General features: G+C 35.1%; 1 protein-coding gene across 7 annotated transcripts in view; it reads left to right on the plus strand.

The window, feature by feature from the left end:
• The window catches only part of dab2ipb (DAB2 interacting protein b), a 177,759-nt gene that overhangs the window by 116,741 nt on the left and 44,975 nt on the right, over nucleotides 1–16,043 (plus strand). The window contains exon 1 of one of the 7 annotated variants that reach the window (XM_051110806.1): nucleotides 2,639–2,717. The exons of the other annotated variants lie outside the window; for them this stretch is intronic. Within the exon in view, the coding sequence (XP_050966763.1) occupies nucleotides 2,716–2,717 (2 nt within the window). The 5' untranslated portion in view covers nucleotides 2,639–2,715. Of the gene's footprint in view, nucleotides 1–2,638; nucleotides 2,718–16,043 lie in introns of those variants that run through there. 7 annotated transcript variants of the gene reach the window in all.

Below are 16,043 nucleotides of genomic sequence, written 5' to 3' on the forward strand. Positions count from 1 at the left end.
ATCAAAGCATCCTAGTGTCAAAGCCAGTAAATGAACAGACACTGTGCGCACTGTCTGTATCAGCTGATGGCTCTCACAAGCCAAGTATATAAATATATAAGATTCTACAGAAGTCAGTCTCCTGTCTTCATATAAAAAAGCATGATGGATGAAAAAAATCCACCTTTTTTGTCATGTCTGTTTTCTCTACAAGTCCTGTTTGTGTTGAAGGTCAGAGAGGACTTCATGGTCCTCATCATGTCCTGCTCTCTCTCTCTCTCTCTCTCTCTCTCTCTCTCTCTCTCTCTCTCTTTCTTCTTTTTTATGTCCTCCTTTTTATGTTTTCATGGGCATGAAAGAACTTGTCTGGAATGTTTCCTTTCCAAGGTTGCATGTTTCTCCATGTGCTTTGTTTTCATCCACAGAAAACGTATTTCAGAGAAAAGTGTTTCAGAAAAAGAAACAAATCATTTGAATGTGCAAAAAAACCTCGTTTGACACTGCAAGTAAACACATGTACACACATGAACGATTCACGTTAGCAAGCGATCACATCGATAAACACGCATCATAGTCTATTCACACCAGAGTCTTTCTTTTTTTGAAAATTACATTAACATAGCCAAATGTAAAAAATTGAGACAACGGTAATCAGTTGAGTGATTCTCTTAGTAGTTATTCTATATGTAAATGAGCTTCTAAGAGGATTTCTCAGTATGTGTAGTTGTTCAAAGCAAAAATGAAGACCAGGGTCATAGATTTAAGTTTCATAATCTCTTTTAGCTTGGCAAGTCATTGAACTTGTGTGTGTGTCTGTGTGTGTTTAAAACAAGGAAGTGGCCAGTCCAAAACAACCTTTGGTTAGCCTTTAACCAGATGCCCAATGAACATCAAGGGCTCAACTGTTTGCTTGTGATAAGACAAAGGCGTGTGTGTATGTGTGGTATTGCTTTATTCAGACAGAATTCGTTCAGGCCAAGGCTAATTTGTTTGCTGTTCAGCACATTTAGCCCATTTCTCTTGAGAATGACATGTCTTTCCCTCAGTCTGTCATTGTGTTGAATTTTCCCAGCATCCTTCACTTTCTGTTTCCATCTTGGCACCAACTGCATCTTTATTTTCTTTTTTTATATGCATATGGAGAGGCTGGCATCCAGCGCCTATGTGTTTCTCCGCCATGATATAACTGTGAAATTGTCCATTTGGCCCGTGTGTTAATGTTAGATGCGAGGGCAGGAGATTGTGTGTAAAGCGTTTGCATGAAAGCTGAATCATATCCTCCCTCTCTTACTTTATGCACAAAATGGACTAAAAATAAAAATGGTGGAGAGGTCTGTTTTATACAACATCCCGAATCCTGATGGAAATGTAGGTTCTATTGAAGGGAAGTGAAATGGAGGTCAGTGGCGGTGACAGTGTACAAAAATGTAAAATGTACAAATACATCATTAATGGTTATTTTAATGGAGCTGCATCATAAAAATGTAAATATTTGCTATGCTCTGTTCTTTATCCATCAAAGGCTTTTTTTTTTTCTTACTAAAAATATTGAAGACCTCCGGGCAGTTATGCTAGTGTTTACTGAAACACCTGCTAGAATTATGAATCTGATATTCTAATATATCTACCTAGTGTCAGTTAATCTGTGTGTTTGCATGTGTTGTCAGCATAGCGAATGTCTGAATGACCTTTTGACTCCTTCAAACATTATTTTGTCTTGTGGTGCTTTTCCCCCCTCTTGTTCCGCATATTTTAGTCTTTATGTCATGTCCTTTCTTGCTAGGCACACAATAATAGATCAGAGAATGCTTTATGTCCCGGACCCTGCACACTACACAATGTCTAGTCCCAATGTTAAAAAAATAAAAAAATAAATAAAACATTTGAAAAACAGTGAGTTGTCCAAACAGGCATACATATATTTGTGTTTTTCAGCTGATTACTGCATGTATAGATTGTTACCAGATGTATTTGTGTGCATATTATTAGCTAATAATTCTTACGCTGTAGTCCATTAATTGACTGCAAAATTTGGGAGAATACAACTAAATATGCTTAATAAAAGATTTGGTCCCACTTTATATTAGATAGCCTTAACTACTATGTACTTACGAATAAATTAATCATTTGATACAATGTATGTATTGTGTGCATACGTGTTTTTACACTGAGCTTATATTTAAAAAAAATACCTGAATGTAGTTACATCTGTAATTACAATTATACTTACACATCCTTTACACATTAACCAAACCTTAAACCCACCCATACCACCACACCTGTCCCTAACCTTTCCCATATCCGACCTCAATAGCTGCAAAAGTGTTTTACAATACAAAATGAGCTCAAGTACGTTGTACTTGTTTTTTGATGTAAGAAAATACTAGTTAATGCCGCCTAATATAAAGTGGGACCAAAGATTTAATCAGGAAGTGAAACTACGGTCAATGAAAGAGGAATGGGATCTGATACTAGAAAGTTAAAATGTTATTGAGTTTAATGTGGGAAAGGGAGCGCTGTCTGTTTAAATAGGGCGTGTGAGCGAGGAGGTGTGTTATCAGTTATCCCATGGGAAGTTCCCTCTCCAGCACGCGGCAAGGAAGCCAGAGATCCCACAGAATTCCCCTTGACGTTGTATGTAGCGAAACGCAAATTCAGATCGGAAACACAGAAATGTGCTTGCGCACAGTAGTGGCATGAGAATGAATTAATGGAGCTGGGTTTCCTCACAATTAAATGTAAGTGAATCTATCTATTCTTTAGACTTTGGATTTGAGCTTGTTTTGATCACTCTGTTCAGTTGACATTTAAGGGTGATGTCCATTGTTATGCTTTTTAACATTACATGTATGAATGGTTTTAAAATTAAATTTATGAAATGGCTATACCTCATTTTAATGGTTGTATTTTGGTTTTGCATAAACCTTAGGCCTCGTTTTATGAAAAACTGCTTATATTCAGTAAAGAAAAATACACCCAGGTAGAGTGGGTGATGTGGACAAAAAAAAAAAAATCACAATTTTTTTTGTTTTTGGTATCCGTTGATATCTATAATTATAACAATAAATGTCACATTTTTATTTCTCCAATGTGAAAATAGTTTAAAAAAACAACAACAACAACAACAACAACAACAAAACAGATGGTTAATTGCGGTTTTAAACTGTTCGTTGCGGTCAGAACATGACACTTCTCTAGTCATTTTTTCCTTAACAAAATAAATTTTAAATAATAATAAAAAATCTCAGTTGTAAACATCTTAGAAACACACATTTGATAGTAGTTTTAGTTAGGATGCAGATGTAGATTTATTTTCATTATTAAAATCAGTAATATTGGTAAAAATTGTAGCAACCTCATTTTTATATATAATTAAATTTTTCTGAATGTTTGAGTTTTTTTAATAACCATTGGTCTTCCATAGTAGCATATATTTAGATCATGATAATCACAGTTAAAACCACAAATATAGCACCTCAATACCATGGTAAAAACGTAATATGGTTTCTATGTATTTGAATATGAAAAACAGTAGTATAAATGCATAGATGCTATAGCTTAATCACAAAAAATACTGTAATTATATTCCATTACTCCTTCCTCAGTACATTTAATACATGTCCGCATTAATAATAGAATAAAATTCAACACAAATACCCACATTTCTGACACAATACTATGGTGCAGTTAGTGCTACTACAGTAAATCTATGGTAAATGATGGCAATTTGTAGATTAAAATGTAGCGTTGTCAAATGATTAATCGTGATTAATCGCATCCAAAATAAAAGTTTGTGCTTATGTAATATGTGTGTGTGTACTGTGTGTATTTATTATGTATGTGTAAATACACACACTTGCATGGATATTTTTAAGAAAAATATTTTATGCTTATATATTAAATATACTTATATTTAATATAAACTACATAAATAAAAAATATATACATGTAAATATATATAAATATTTTCAAAATATATACTGTATGTGTGTGTATTTATATATACATAATAAATCTACACAGTACACACATACATTTTGTAAACAAAAACATTTATTTTGGACGTGATTAATCGCGATTAATTGCTTGACAGCACTATTAAAAAGGCTTCTGAATTTATCGTTGCGCACAGAGTCTCTCCTGTTTTGTCAGCGCTGTATCATTGGCTATAAACTGAATTATTTGTGTTCTTCGCTTGCATGCGTGTCCAAGACTCATCAGTGGGTGAACACATCTGCACTGCCGTTTGAACTTCAATCCGAGTGGACAAACTGATAAACTGCCCGGGTGGCGCGCCTTTGTCACGTAAACATCATATTGAACATTTATCGAGGAAATTTTTATTGCACGATAATTATCGCTATCGATTTATTGCCTTATCAAGCTGTCATTTGCTCTAAACAGTTGTTTTTTTTTTCTTTTGATATGCGCAACAAACATTCATATTTGTGCATGTCATTCTGTCCCTGTTCAGTTACCTAAGTAATTGTGTGAATGACGCTGTCTCTCTTTTTTGTCTGTCTCTGACCTCGAACAAATATTTTGGATGACAAAATATTAAATATTCAGTTGGGGGAACCGAATGTGATAGCTTGGAATTGAATGAATAAAAATGAGTGAATATATGGTGGTTCCTGTCCTGTGCCCCTTCACTCTTCTTGTTGTTTAGGGTCAGTTTTCAACTGTTTATTGATGTCCTTCATGAAATACACATGCAGTACAGCACAGATGTACTGCTTGATAACAATTCACAGACAGTCCGAATGACAGCTATAAGTGGGATAGATTTATCAAATGTTCTTTTTCATCTTCACTAAATGTGATGATTTCCAGTGGCGTAGATCATTATGGGCTGTGCTCTTTTTTTGGTGGGCTAAAATTGTACCTGTCGGCTAGTTGCCATGGAAACACTCACCTTTCCGTAGTTGCGGTCCATTCAAGGGTAGAGCCAAACCCAAGCAACGAAAGAGCCTAGTACATTGATCTCTCTTTCTCTCACTCTCTCTCTCTCTCTCTCTCTCTCTCTCTCTCTCTCTCTCTCTCTCTCTCTCTCTCTCTCTCTCTCTCTCTCTCTCTCTCGCTCTCTCTCTCGGTCTCTCCCTCTAAATGGGAAAACAGTAATGACAGCAAAGCCTCAGGCTGCATGATTAATCATATACTGCATTAATTGACATTGTGATTTTAGCCATTGCAGTATGCAATGATTAAAGGCTGTTTTAATATATTCGATGTCTTATGAAAGCTTCATCAAACCAGTTACTTTTGAAGCATCTTGCCTTTTTGTTGTGCCAGCTGACATGGCTGACTCACACAATGTTATGTATACATTCACTTTTTTTAAGCATATAAAAGTTTAACAATGGCTTTTTGCATTGTCAACCCTTATGCCATTCCTGACCCAGTCATTATAGCATTTGTCAGTCTGTCAGCTGTGGTATCAGTGACCTCAGAAATGTCTTTATTGTGAGTGGAAAGATGTGTACATATGTGTCTGTAAGTTCCCATTTCAGTCTCCAGCCGCACTGCTAGATGTGTTTGTGTGCTCATGACCTTAACTTTTCGTTTCTATGTGAGCTTCATACACCCACACTCCATGCATTTGAAAAGAGCCTGTGATGTGCGCTCTGAAAGGCTGAATTGTGTGTATCAAGCGGTGTGTGTAAGAGCTGTGATGGCCTGTGTGTTTGGGAGCATGTCCCCGCACATCTTCCTGTTTTTTTCTTTCTCGTCCCGTTTCTTTCATGTCCGTGTTCAAGGTTGCTTTGATTTGTGAACTGTATTTTGCTGTAAGTGTTTCTACCCTTGCTAAGGTCACTGTGAAAATATGATGAGTGCAGAGGACGAAGAATTTCTTGATGAACTGAAATGTGCTAAAGTTAAAGAGCACATTTTTGGAGCACATTTGGTTTTTTCAACATCTTTAGTGAATGTAGTACATCTCCACTCTCTGCATCCCTGAAAAGTTCGTGTAAATTCATACTTGCGATTAGAGATGGGTCTTTAGTGGATTTTCCTTACCCTGGTTAATCCAAGTCGTACTATTTCTGACTTCAATGTGGGATCAACTCGGCTTCATAGTTGGATTAGCTTGGCTTCTGTTTTCAGTGTCTACAAAACTGGTCCTATCGGTTCAACTGAGTTTCCCAAAAACTTACTTGGCACAACAGTCAAAGCCCAACCAACTCATTCTACTGGGAGTCAGTGTGGAGAACTGGGGTTTGTTGCAAGAGTACTAGAGCTGTGATGATAAATCAATTAGGGCTGTCACTAACAATTTTTTTTTTTTTTGGTAATCAAGCAATCTGTTGATTATTCTGGTGATTAATCGAGCAATTGGAACATTTTTTGTATAAGAATAGATCTAAGCCTTTAAAATGACTAAAAATACATATATAATACCAATGAAGCAATAATAATTAGTTCAAATAAAGTGTCAAAAGCAAGTAATCGTATGGTTTTATTGAACAAAACTGTTAAAATACATAATGTATTATAAACAATAGAGCTAATGTACATTACACAGTATATCAAATAACTGCAGAGGGCGCCAAGGGCCTGATGATTGTTTTTACACTACGCAATCTAATCTGTTTAATATTGACTAAACAACATTTAATTCAAATGTCTACTTAATCTTTAATGTTTGGCCATTTCTTTATGATAGAAATTGCGATGAACAGTTAGCATATTGTGAAAGACAATGATGTATTCTCCTGTGTTTGCGTAAGTTTGTAAAAGATTAACCTTAAAAATCTGATGAAATAGTGTATGATGCATTCCCAGAAGAGTGTTATAATAAACCCAAACTCACAACAACATGCAGAGATGCAGTTTGAGATGCTCCACACATGTAAATGAGTTTGTGACTGTGAACGAAGCTGCTCTGAGATGCAGGCATGTAAATAATTAAAGTGCATATATTAAACCTACATTGCATATATTTAATTGAATGGTAGCATTTGTAAATTCTTAATAGCATTATGATTTATTGTGATTATTAAATAGGTTTAACATGTGAAATGCACCACTTCCATTATTTATCGATTTCTCGACACAGGAAAAATGCTATAGAGGATTTTTTAAAAATCGAGTACTCGAATAGAATTGACAAATCGTTGCAGCCCTAAAATCAGTGCATCGCAATTCATAGCTTGATTTCGAATGCATTGCAATTCTTTCTGGAATCAAGCTTAGTTTTGAACAGCAGATCACGCTCTTATGTAGTTTTTAACTGCACACTCAAATGCTCACGAAGAAGAGCACAGAATAACGCTTCTACCAAAATGCATTTATGATGCTAGATTTATGTAAACATGGCCCACTGTGAACACCCTTGTAATTCGCTTCAGTCTTTTTGAACTTTATGAATAATTATTTTAGGTTCAAGTGTGTCTATGTAATTCGAAGCAAGCAGAGTACGGCTGTTTCTAAAGCATGCATAGCCATCTGCTGTTAAAAACTAAGCTCAGATTTTGTTTTGAGAGAGAATTGTGATGCAGTTGTAAAATCTCAGATTCATTTCTTGATCCGCAATGCATCAATTTATTTTCCCAGCCCTAAAGAATACATTTCATATATATTAACTAGTTATTAGGGATACACAATACTAGTGCTGTTGGAGTTATCAGCCAGTGTTAGCAGGGCTCTACAGTAAGGACTGCCCGATGACCCAGGGCCAGTGTGAATGATGCTCAGACCAGTTGACAGAACTGTCACTTGCCCAATCGGGACAGTGCACATCGTACGAGGGTGTGATATGTTGTCTATGATAATATTGTTGGCTAACTGTTGTTTTAACAATCTGACATTATCAAATATGTCCCTCACTTTAGGAAAAGCAAACAAAAACACACCCATTGATTGCACACATTAAACTTCTACGCGTGTACATTTAGAGTGGATGCTTTTACTGCATGATTTACTCTAATAAGATGCATTTAGAATACCCCCAAAATTCAAAATCAGGAAAAAAAAAAAATAAATATATATATATATATATATGAAATGACATATTAACCAAAATCACATGAAGAGTACCACTTCAATCCAAATATCATCAAGATAGCAAAATGATATTCATTTTATACAATAAACAGAAAGTTAATATTAAGAGACTTACGTTTTTGACACCATATTGTCCGTTTTTCTTCTATTTCGCCAATAAAAATAGCTACAAACAAAAACAAAGACAATGTTTTGCATTTCTAAACAATATGTGACACTTGTTTCTACTGCATGAATCAGTTTTTTTTTAATAAATTAGTTTAATGAATCGGATGAATCAACTCGCGTATTAAGTCAGTCAAATGCTTCGCTCCTGAATGAATCATCCACTTGACTGAATCAATTGAATCGCGGTGACTCGTTAACAGTGACATGCTGCTGCCTGCTGGTGATTTTAAAATCACAGTTAAATTATCTTTTCATTTTTAATAATTCCAAAATGATTATTCAACATTTTATGTTTGAAAACATCACAGTTTTTTTTGTTTGTTTTTTTTTTGCATTTGTAATTGCTCTTTACTGAATAACTTTAATAAGGGTTAAATCCATATTTACACAGTGAACATTATGTAGTTTGTTCACTTGCCTAGCAATATTTAAAATGTAAACAAGTTATTAAAAAAAATTTGGCAGGACAGGAAAAAATTCTTAGTGTTGAGCCCTGGTTAGAGTTGTTTTTTTGTTTTTTTTGTCGTATCAGTCAATTTTGGATATTTGCAGAATTATACAGGCTCATTTCTTCTTTTTATGTCTTCGTCACCATCTAATGTGAAGATTAATCCTTAAAAACACTAAATGTAATAACACTATATAACAATGTTATAACAATGTAATCATAAGCAAATCTTGAAAAACTTATTAATTTTTCATACTTTATGCTAGAATGTTGTGTTTTATTTGTATTTATTCTGACAAAATAGTATATAGTTATTAGATATTAATATTTAAAAATCTTTTTGTTAATGGAAAAAAAGAAATATTGCCATTTACCAGTGATAATTTGCTGTTATTAGTAGATTATCGTATTGATTTGAATTATAATATCAGCACATCGCTACTAGCAAGTGAATATGCACACATGCAGTAATTATTATGAAAAAAATATTTCATTTATTTATGTATGATGTTTTTATTGATAAAGTGATGGTGTGAATTGTTCAACTAGAATCAAATCTTAATTTTAAATTACATTTAAATTATTTGATTTTCTTTTTGTTTCATGCCAAGCATTATTTATGTATTTATTGATTGAACTAGTAAGATGTTAGGTGGCATCACAGACGCTCTCTAATTTGTCAAATGTGTTTGGTGTTGTGATACTAGTGTTCAGTACATAGCAGGAGATCAAACATGACGGGTCAGGGTGTGAACTCTCTTCACGCTCTCACTGACAGTGCATTCCCATCGTTTTGTCTCATGGGCTATAAATCTTTTGTTAAATATAGAGAACAAGACAAGTGACTCTCCTGGTTCTCCCTTTTATAAAAAGCTACATATTGATTTTGAGTCTAGTATTGCTGGCTGACCTCATTGCATGTATTTGTTGTTTAGCCACGGGTTGCTATGTTTCTCTCCCTGACTCTGATTCAGAATTTAATTTAATGGTCTGTTCTCTCTGTCCTTTGCTTGTGTACCAGACAGAACGGGGAAGGAATATTACCCAGTGATGCCTCATAGAGAAAATATGTTGTATTTAATTGCATTTAAGTGAGGAATGAACAAAACAAATGACTCTTAGAAACTGATTCGTTTTAGTGAATCAAACACATACTGTAGCTGAAAAATGCTAAAAGAATCGTAGTAATTATGAATCCAGAAATATTCATCTTGTCACAAATATTTATTTATAGCTGCCTTTCCAACCTTTTCCGTTGCAGTCTTTTGCCCTGAGAGCGTAATCTTTTTTTCTTCTATCAGTCTGCCACTTTTATTAGTTCAAAACGTTTATTTATAGATCATTTCTATCTCTGTTCTCCTTTCTCACTTTTGCATTCATGGAAATAAAAAAATTATTATTATTATTATAAAAAGCCATTTGCGATACGTTTTTATCACGGCACTATCACACGTTTATTTTCAGACTCAAATGCCTTTGGTTTATTCCATTTATTTGTTTATTTTTTAAAGATACGGCCTAGGAACGGAAAATGAAGCCGTTTGAGTTAAAAAGAACAGAAAAGGAGGGATGGAGGGTGAAGTGTGACTTATGTCTAGTGCAGTGTCTGAAATATTTACAGAGACAGAGATACAGAGCGCTGTGAAGACAGGAAGTGTGTGCGCAGGGGATGAATCCATTTGGGAAGAGGAGGATTCTGGGTAAATGTGAAGAAAAAAAAATGAGTAAATGAAAGATAAAGAGAGAAAACATGGCGAAGTGTAATGAAAAGGATTCTTTTCCAAGGACAAACAGGTCAGCTGCTTCTCAGCAGACTGAATGTGCGTGCTGCTCTGTTTGAGGTGATAAGTATGTTGGAGGTGAGCTGTTCACAGTTCGGTTTTTGTGTTAATACCTCCCCACCTCAAAAGCGCACTCACACACGCTCGCTTTCATTGGTAGGAGATGCATAACATGAAAGAGCTTGTAACACATGCCATTAAGCATGCACACCACATCACTGAGCGCGCTAACATCACACTAACAGGCTAAAATACATTCTCTCTTTCACACACACAGTGAACACAGTTAGAGCGAATGTATTATCATTCATACGGTGTCGTTCATTGCCTCCGATGCTGACATTAACATTCATTCTGCTAGACTGATGTGACAGTTAACCTTCTAGAGACACACTCCATGTGGAGTTGTGGGTGTGTTTCCATGTGTTGTGTTCTACATCCATCTCCTTATTAGTTTCACTTGCCTCTAAATCAGATGTATTTCGACACATAGACAGCCAAGGACGAGTAAACATACATTCCTCACAGGGTACACCTCAGCACGATCTTCTTGTCTGAACATGTCCTTTTCCTCTCTTAGGCTCACCTCTAACTCCCAGAATGCACTTCTCTCTGATTTGCCCAGTGGCAATATTTAGATGATCCAGAATGTGCTGTTACATCATATTAGTACTAATAAAAAAGTGCTCTTCTTGGGTGTCCTTTAAAAGCATGATTTCTAAAATTAGTTACGATTGTTACACTTTTCATGTTTTTATGTAGCTTTGTGCATGACATGATAGCCGTGTATGCAGGTTTGAATAAAAATGAGGCTGTGAGTTTATTTAATTAGTTGTACTGTCTTAAAGGTGCAGTGTGTATTTTCTGCAAGTGGCACTAACATGAGCATCCCAACTTGTCTCCATCAACTATAGTGAACACTACTGAATGCACTACATCTATGGCTGGGCGATAAAACAATAACAATAATTATTTTGATTAGGGATGTCAGTTTAAAACATTAATTAATTAGTTTTAAAAAAAAGCGATTAAAATATTTTAACTCCTAATGCACTGACCCCGCCCCCAGAGCTGTATGTCATCTTATATTTCATATAGTTGGCTGTTTATATACAAAATCATGATCCGCACTCACATATTAAAGACTTCTCGTCGTTTATTTTCACATAAATCACCGATGGGACAAAGACACAAACGTTTCGGGCATCCGAATTGTCCAAACTAAAATGGAATATGTAAGCCTGAGTGAATGAGTATTGGTGAATGAATGATGACGTCAAAATTGGTGATTTAAAAAGTGGGACGAGGATTCCTATTGTTTAGCACACTGAAGAAAGCCTTTGAGACGAAACTTTCGTGTCTTTGTCCCATCTGTGATTTATGTAAAAATAAACGAAAAGAGAAGTCTTTAATATGTGAGTGCGGATCATGATTTTGTATATCAAGTGATTTAATGGATTAACGCACCAACAAAAAATCAAGTGATGAAAGAGCACGGTGCAAACAACTTTGTGGATATAGTTGGCTGTTGACAAATCTAAAAAAATAAATGCAGTTATGCCCTAAAATTCATGATATTGGTGCAAAAAATCATATTTATATATATCACATAGGCTATTACACGGGCAGCAAGAGCAGTATGACACAAGTGCTGATTTTGTCCTGATCTATCACAAGCTTAAATGTAATTTTATGTCGGCACCGATAGCCTTGTGGGCAGCGTGCCGACATATAGCGGTGTTGTGCTCCGGGCGTCCCGTGTTCGAATCCCGACTCGAGGATCTTTCCCAATCCCGCCCCCATCTCTCTCGCCCACTTCGCTTCTTGTCACTTCTGATCTGTCCTGTCATAATAAAGGCAAAAATGTCGTGTGAACCAATGATTCAAAAGGTCATTCATAAAGAGAGCCATTTAGTTTATTCCTGAATGAATCAGCCATTTGAACAAATCAAATGAATACATGACTCATATGAAATTAACAGTCCTGACTCGCAATCTCCTCACTGGACATGCCTTTAGAGAGAAATGCATCTTTACAGATTACATAATGAAAGTGTTGTTTGCGTTTTGCATGATTTCAATTTAAAGTACTAATTTGAATCTTTCTATAGATATATTTATCATGTCTGTGAGGCAAGAATTTGCTTTTTCTTTAGATTAATTTTTGTAAAGCACTTCTGTTCAAGACCAAGACTTACTTTATTTTACAGTGGCACAACATTCTGTTGATATTTTGAGTACACGCAAATAAAAGTAGTACCTTTACGGTTTCGAATGATGTATGAGTCTTACCTTTATGAGCAAAAATGACGGCGTATTTTAAGTTGTTTGCAAGTGATCACGCTGTTGCCTCCGTGCGCTGCAAAGCGCGCTTTAGTTTCCATTCTTCATACAAACGACTGGATATGCATCTAACAGTGCACATTTACCTATGTTAATGTTTAAAGGGGTCATCGGATGCAAACTTCACTTGTTCATGTTGTTTGAACATTAATGTGTGTTGGCAGTGTATGTACAAATCTACCCTATAATGATAAAAATCCATGCAGTGGTTTTTAATTAATCTGTAAATTATATCCCCTTTTTCAAATCGAGCCATTCTCAGATGCCTGTTGGTGTGCCGTCACACCTTACAGTTACATAAATAATTTTATTAAATAATATTGCAGCCTGCACTCCAAACTGTGCTGAAGATAAGTGTCATTAATCAGGCAACACACCTGTTTCATAATTTGAAACAACAGACTAATAAATTAATTTTTCTATTAAGATATTAAGGGAAAATGACTGGAAAAGTTTCAAGAATTCTAAAACATAAAATGTTTGTCTTGTTCTGACCATAAAGAGTAGTTTAAAACTATAATTAATGGTCTGGTTTCTACAGGTTTCACTTAGTAGCAAGCTTGAAAGAAATAATAATAATTATAATTAATGATAATTATTGATATTGACTGATAGAAAAAATGTTATCATAATACTCTGACTTGTTGGCAGTATTAGTTTGTTATTGAGCACATTATTCTGAAATCTGTCATTTTGCTTAATGCACTGGTATAGCCCTTTGTATTCATGTTCAGAAGTGGTTGCGTTTATTGTCTCATGTTATATAGAAAGTTCTAAGTGCATGGTGAGATATTTCTTTTATCTTCTTTGTGAAATGAAAGATAAGCTTTAGGAAGTGCTCAACTTTTATCTCTTAGTTTCAATGCCACTTGATCCCCTTCCAAACGTGCTGACCAAAAAAGAGCTTCTGAGGTATTTTCACTCCTGATCCCTTCTTCTCTCACGACACAGTCTTGAAGAGCTAATATTAAGTTCTGCTCAAGGAAACTGTCTGTTTCGTTCAGAAACAAGAAGTTCATCTTTAGATAACATTCTTTTTGAAGTTTAAAGTTTCATATCCAGTAACTAAGTGATTGACGACCGTTCAGATGAACCCCCAATGCACACTGTTTCTTTCGATTTTTACTTCTCGCTCGTCTAAAATCCTTTTGCTCAAGCTGGTTTTTGACAGCTATTCCCAGTACTTCCTGTCAGTGTCATGCTATCAATGTTTCCCGGTCAGGAAAACTGACGTTGGTTTCTCCTCGTTCTGGAACTCAACCTGTCGTTTGGACTGCTAGCTTGATACTCCATCTCTCCAACGGTGCTTCAAGCGTGGATCAATCCCACAATCCCCTTTGCTCCAATTACTCTCAGAGTCCTCTGCTTCGTTTCACCTCAGCCAATCAGAAATAAACCAGTTTGTACACACACATACATACACACACACGTTTTGCTCTCTGAAGCCTCAGTGGTTAGGAGACAAGGCTGGTCTCAGGAGTATAGTCTTACCTCTGAAGATCTTTGTGGAGGAGAGAAAGGAGGAGAGTGGAAGAAACAAGGAAAGGAAAACAAAGGAGAGGGGGAAGGGAGGTAAATAAGGAGTTCGGGGTAATAGAGAATAGTAAATAATTTATGAGATACAGCAACAAACAGTTGATGATGATTGTTTATGGAGAGAGATGTGGGTCGCCTACTAGCAGGTTTATTTGTCTGTTTGTGTGGGGGGAAATGTGGGTTTATGTTGAGAGAGCATCAGCAGCATCACCTTTATCAAGAGGTCGGAAATTGCCTGTGTGTTAGTTAATATACTAAACTAATTAAAAAGGAGAGTTCACTTAAATAAATAATTTGTCGTTTATTCACCCTCATGTCATTCTGCTGCTCATTTTCCATAAATAATAAGTATGGAAGTATGAAATGCATGTTGGTTTTTCCTGCACGCAACAACAACAGCAAGCTGTTATATCTGATTCAGTGACTGAACCAGTTTTTTTTTTAATGAGTCAGCCAAAATCATGAAACAGCCTCAAATTTGCTCGAATTAGCTGTTTGAATCAGATTTACTTAGTAAATTGTACAAAGCTTTTACTGTTTACAACTTGACTTCCTCATGGAACCACACTGTAAAAAAAACAATTTTGGAATTGTTTGGGGGAGAGAAACAAAAAAAACTATTTCAGTCTTTCTACTTCAACAATTCTTGATTCAAAATTATTTCTAAATAAAATAGGATTTTTTCAGTGCATGAGTCATTTTTATGTTTAAAATTCACTTCAGTCTGTTTATTAATTTTATTATATAACAGTATAGCAATATTCTAGTGATATCGGTGATATAGTTTGTATCACTAAGCTCATTGTATTTCTCATAGCAAGAGTCATGGCAGCCACCCAAATCTACTATAATTTTAGAAATAATGTTTTTGTGTCATAGAGTGTAGTTTTAAGAGTTTTTTAAACAAGAATGTAGTTGTTTTGACTTCAAATATGCGGTTTGTTAATAAAAATAACATCTGTTTGAAAATTTTTTAAAAAGTTTTTAGAGGTGTGAGCTCCAGGCCATTAATTATTTTAGATAGGGTGTTAATTATTTTACCAAAATAAGAGGGATCATACAAAATTATCATGTTATTTTTTATTTAGCACTGACCTGAATAAGATGTTTCACAGAAAAAACATTTACATGTAGTCCACAAGAGAAAATAATAGGTGAATTTATAAAAATGACCCTGTTCAAAAGTTTACATATGCTTGATTCTTAATACTGTGTTGTTACCTGAATGATCCACAGATGTTTTTGTTTTGTTGTTTTTGTTTTTGTTTTTTTTTGTTTGTTTGTTTTGTTTTGTTTTTAGTGATTTTTTTTGGCTAAGTTTGTCCTGAACAGTTAAACTGCCTGCTGTTCCTCAGAAAAATTTAGGTCCCACAGATTATTTGGTTTTTCAGCATTGTTGTGCATTTGAACCCTTTCCAACAATGATTTTGAGATCTATCTTTTCACACTGAGGACAACTGAGGGACTCATATGCAACTATTGCAGAGGGTTTAAATGCTCACTGATTCTTCAGAAGGGAAAACGATGCATTAAGAGCCAGGGGATGAAAACTTTTGAACAGAATGAAGATGTGTACATTTTTCTTATTTTGCCTAAATATCACTTTTTTTTTTCATTTAGAACTGCCCTTCAGAAGCTACAGAAGATACTTACATATTCCCCAGAAGACAAAATAAGTTAAATTTACCCTGATCTTCATCCCCCCGGCTCTTAATGCATATGTGAACGTCTTTTATGTGAAATAAATTATGTGTATCTTATTCAGGTCAGTACTAAATAAAAAA

Source organism: Labeo rohita, chromosome 5, assembly GCF_022985175.1.
Source record: "Labeo rohita strain BAU-BD-2019 chromosome 5, IGBB_LRoh.1.0, whole genome shotgun sequence".
Taxonomy (NCBI): domain Eukaryota; kingdom Metazoa; phylum Chordata; class Actinopteri; order Cypriniformes; family Cyprinidae; genus Labeo; species Labeo rohita.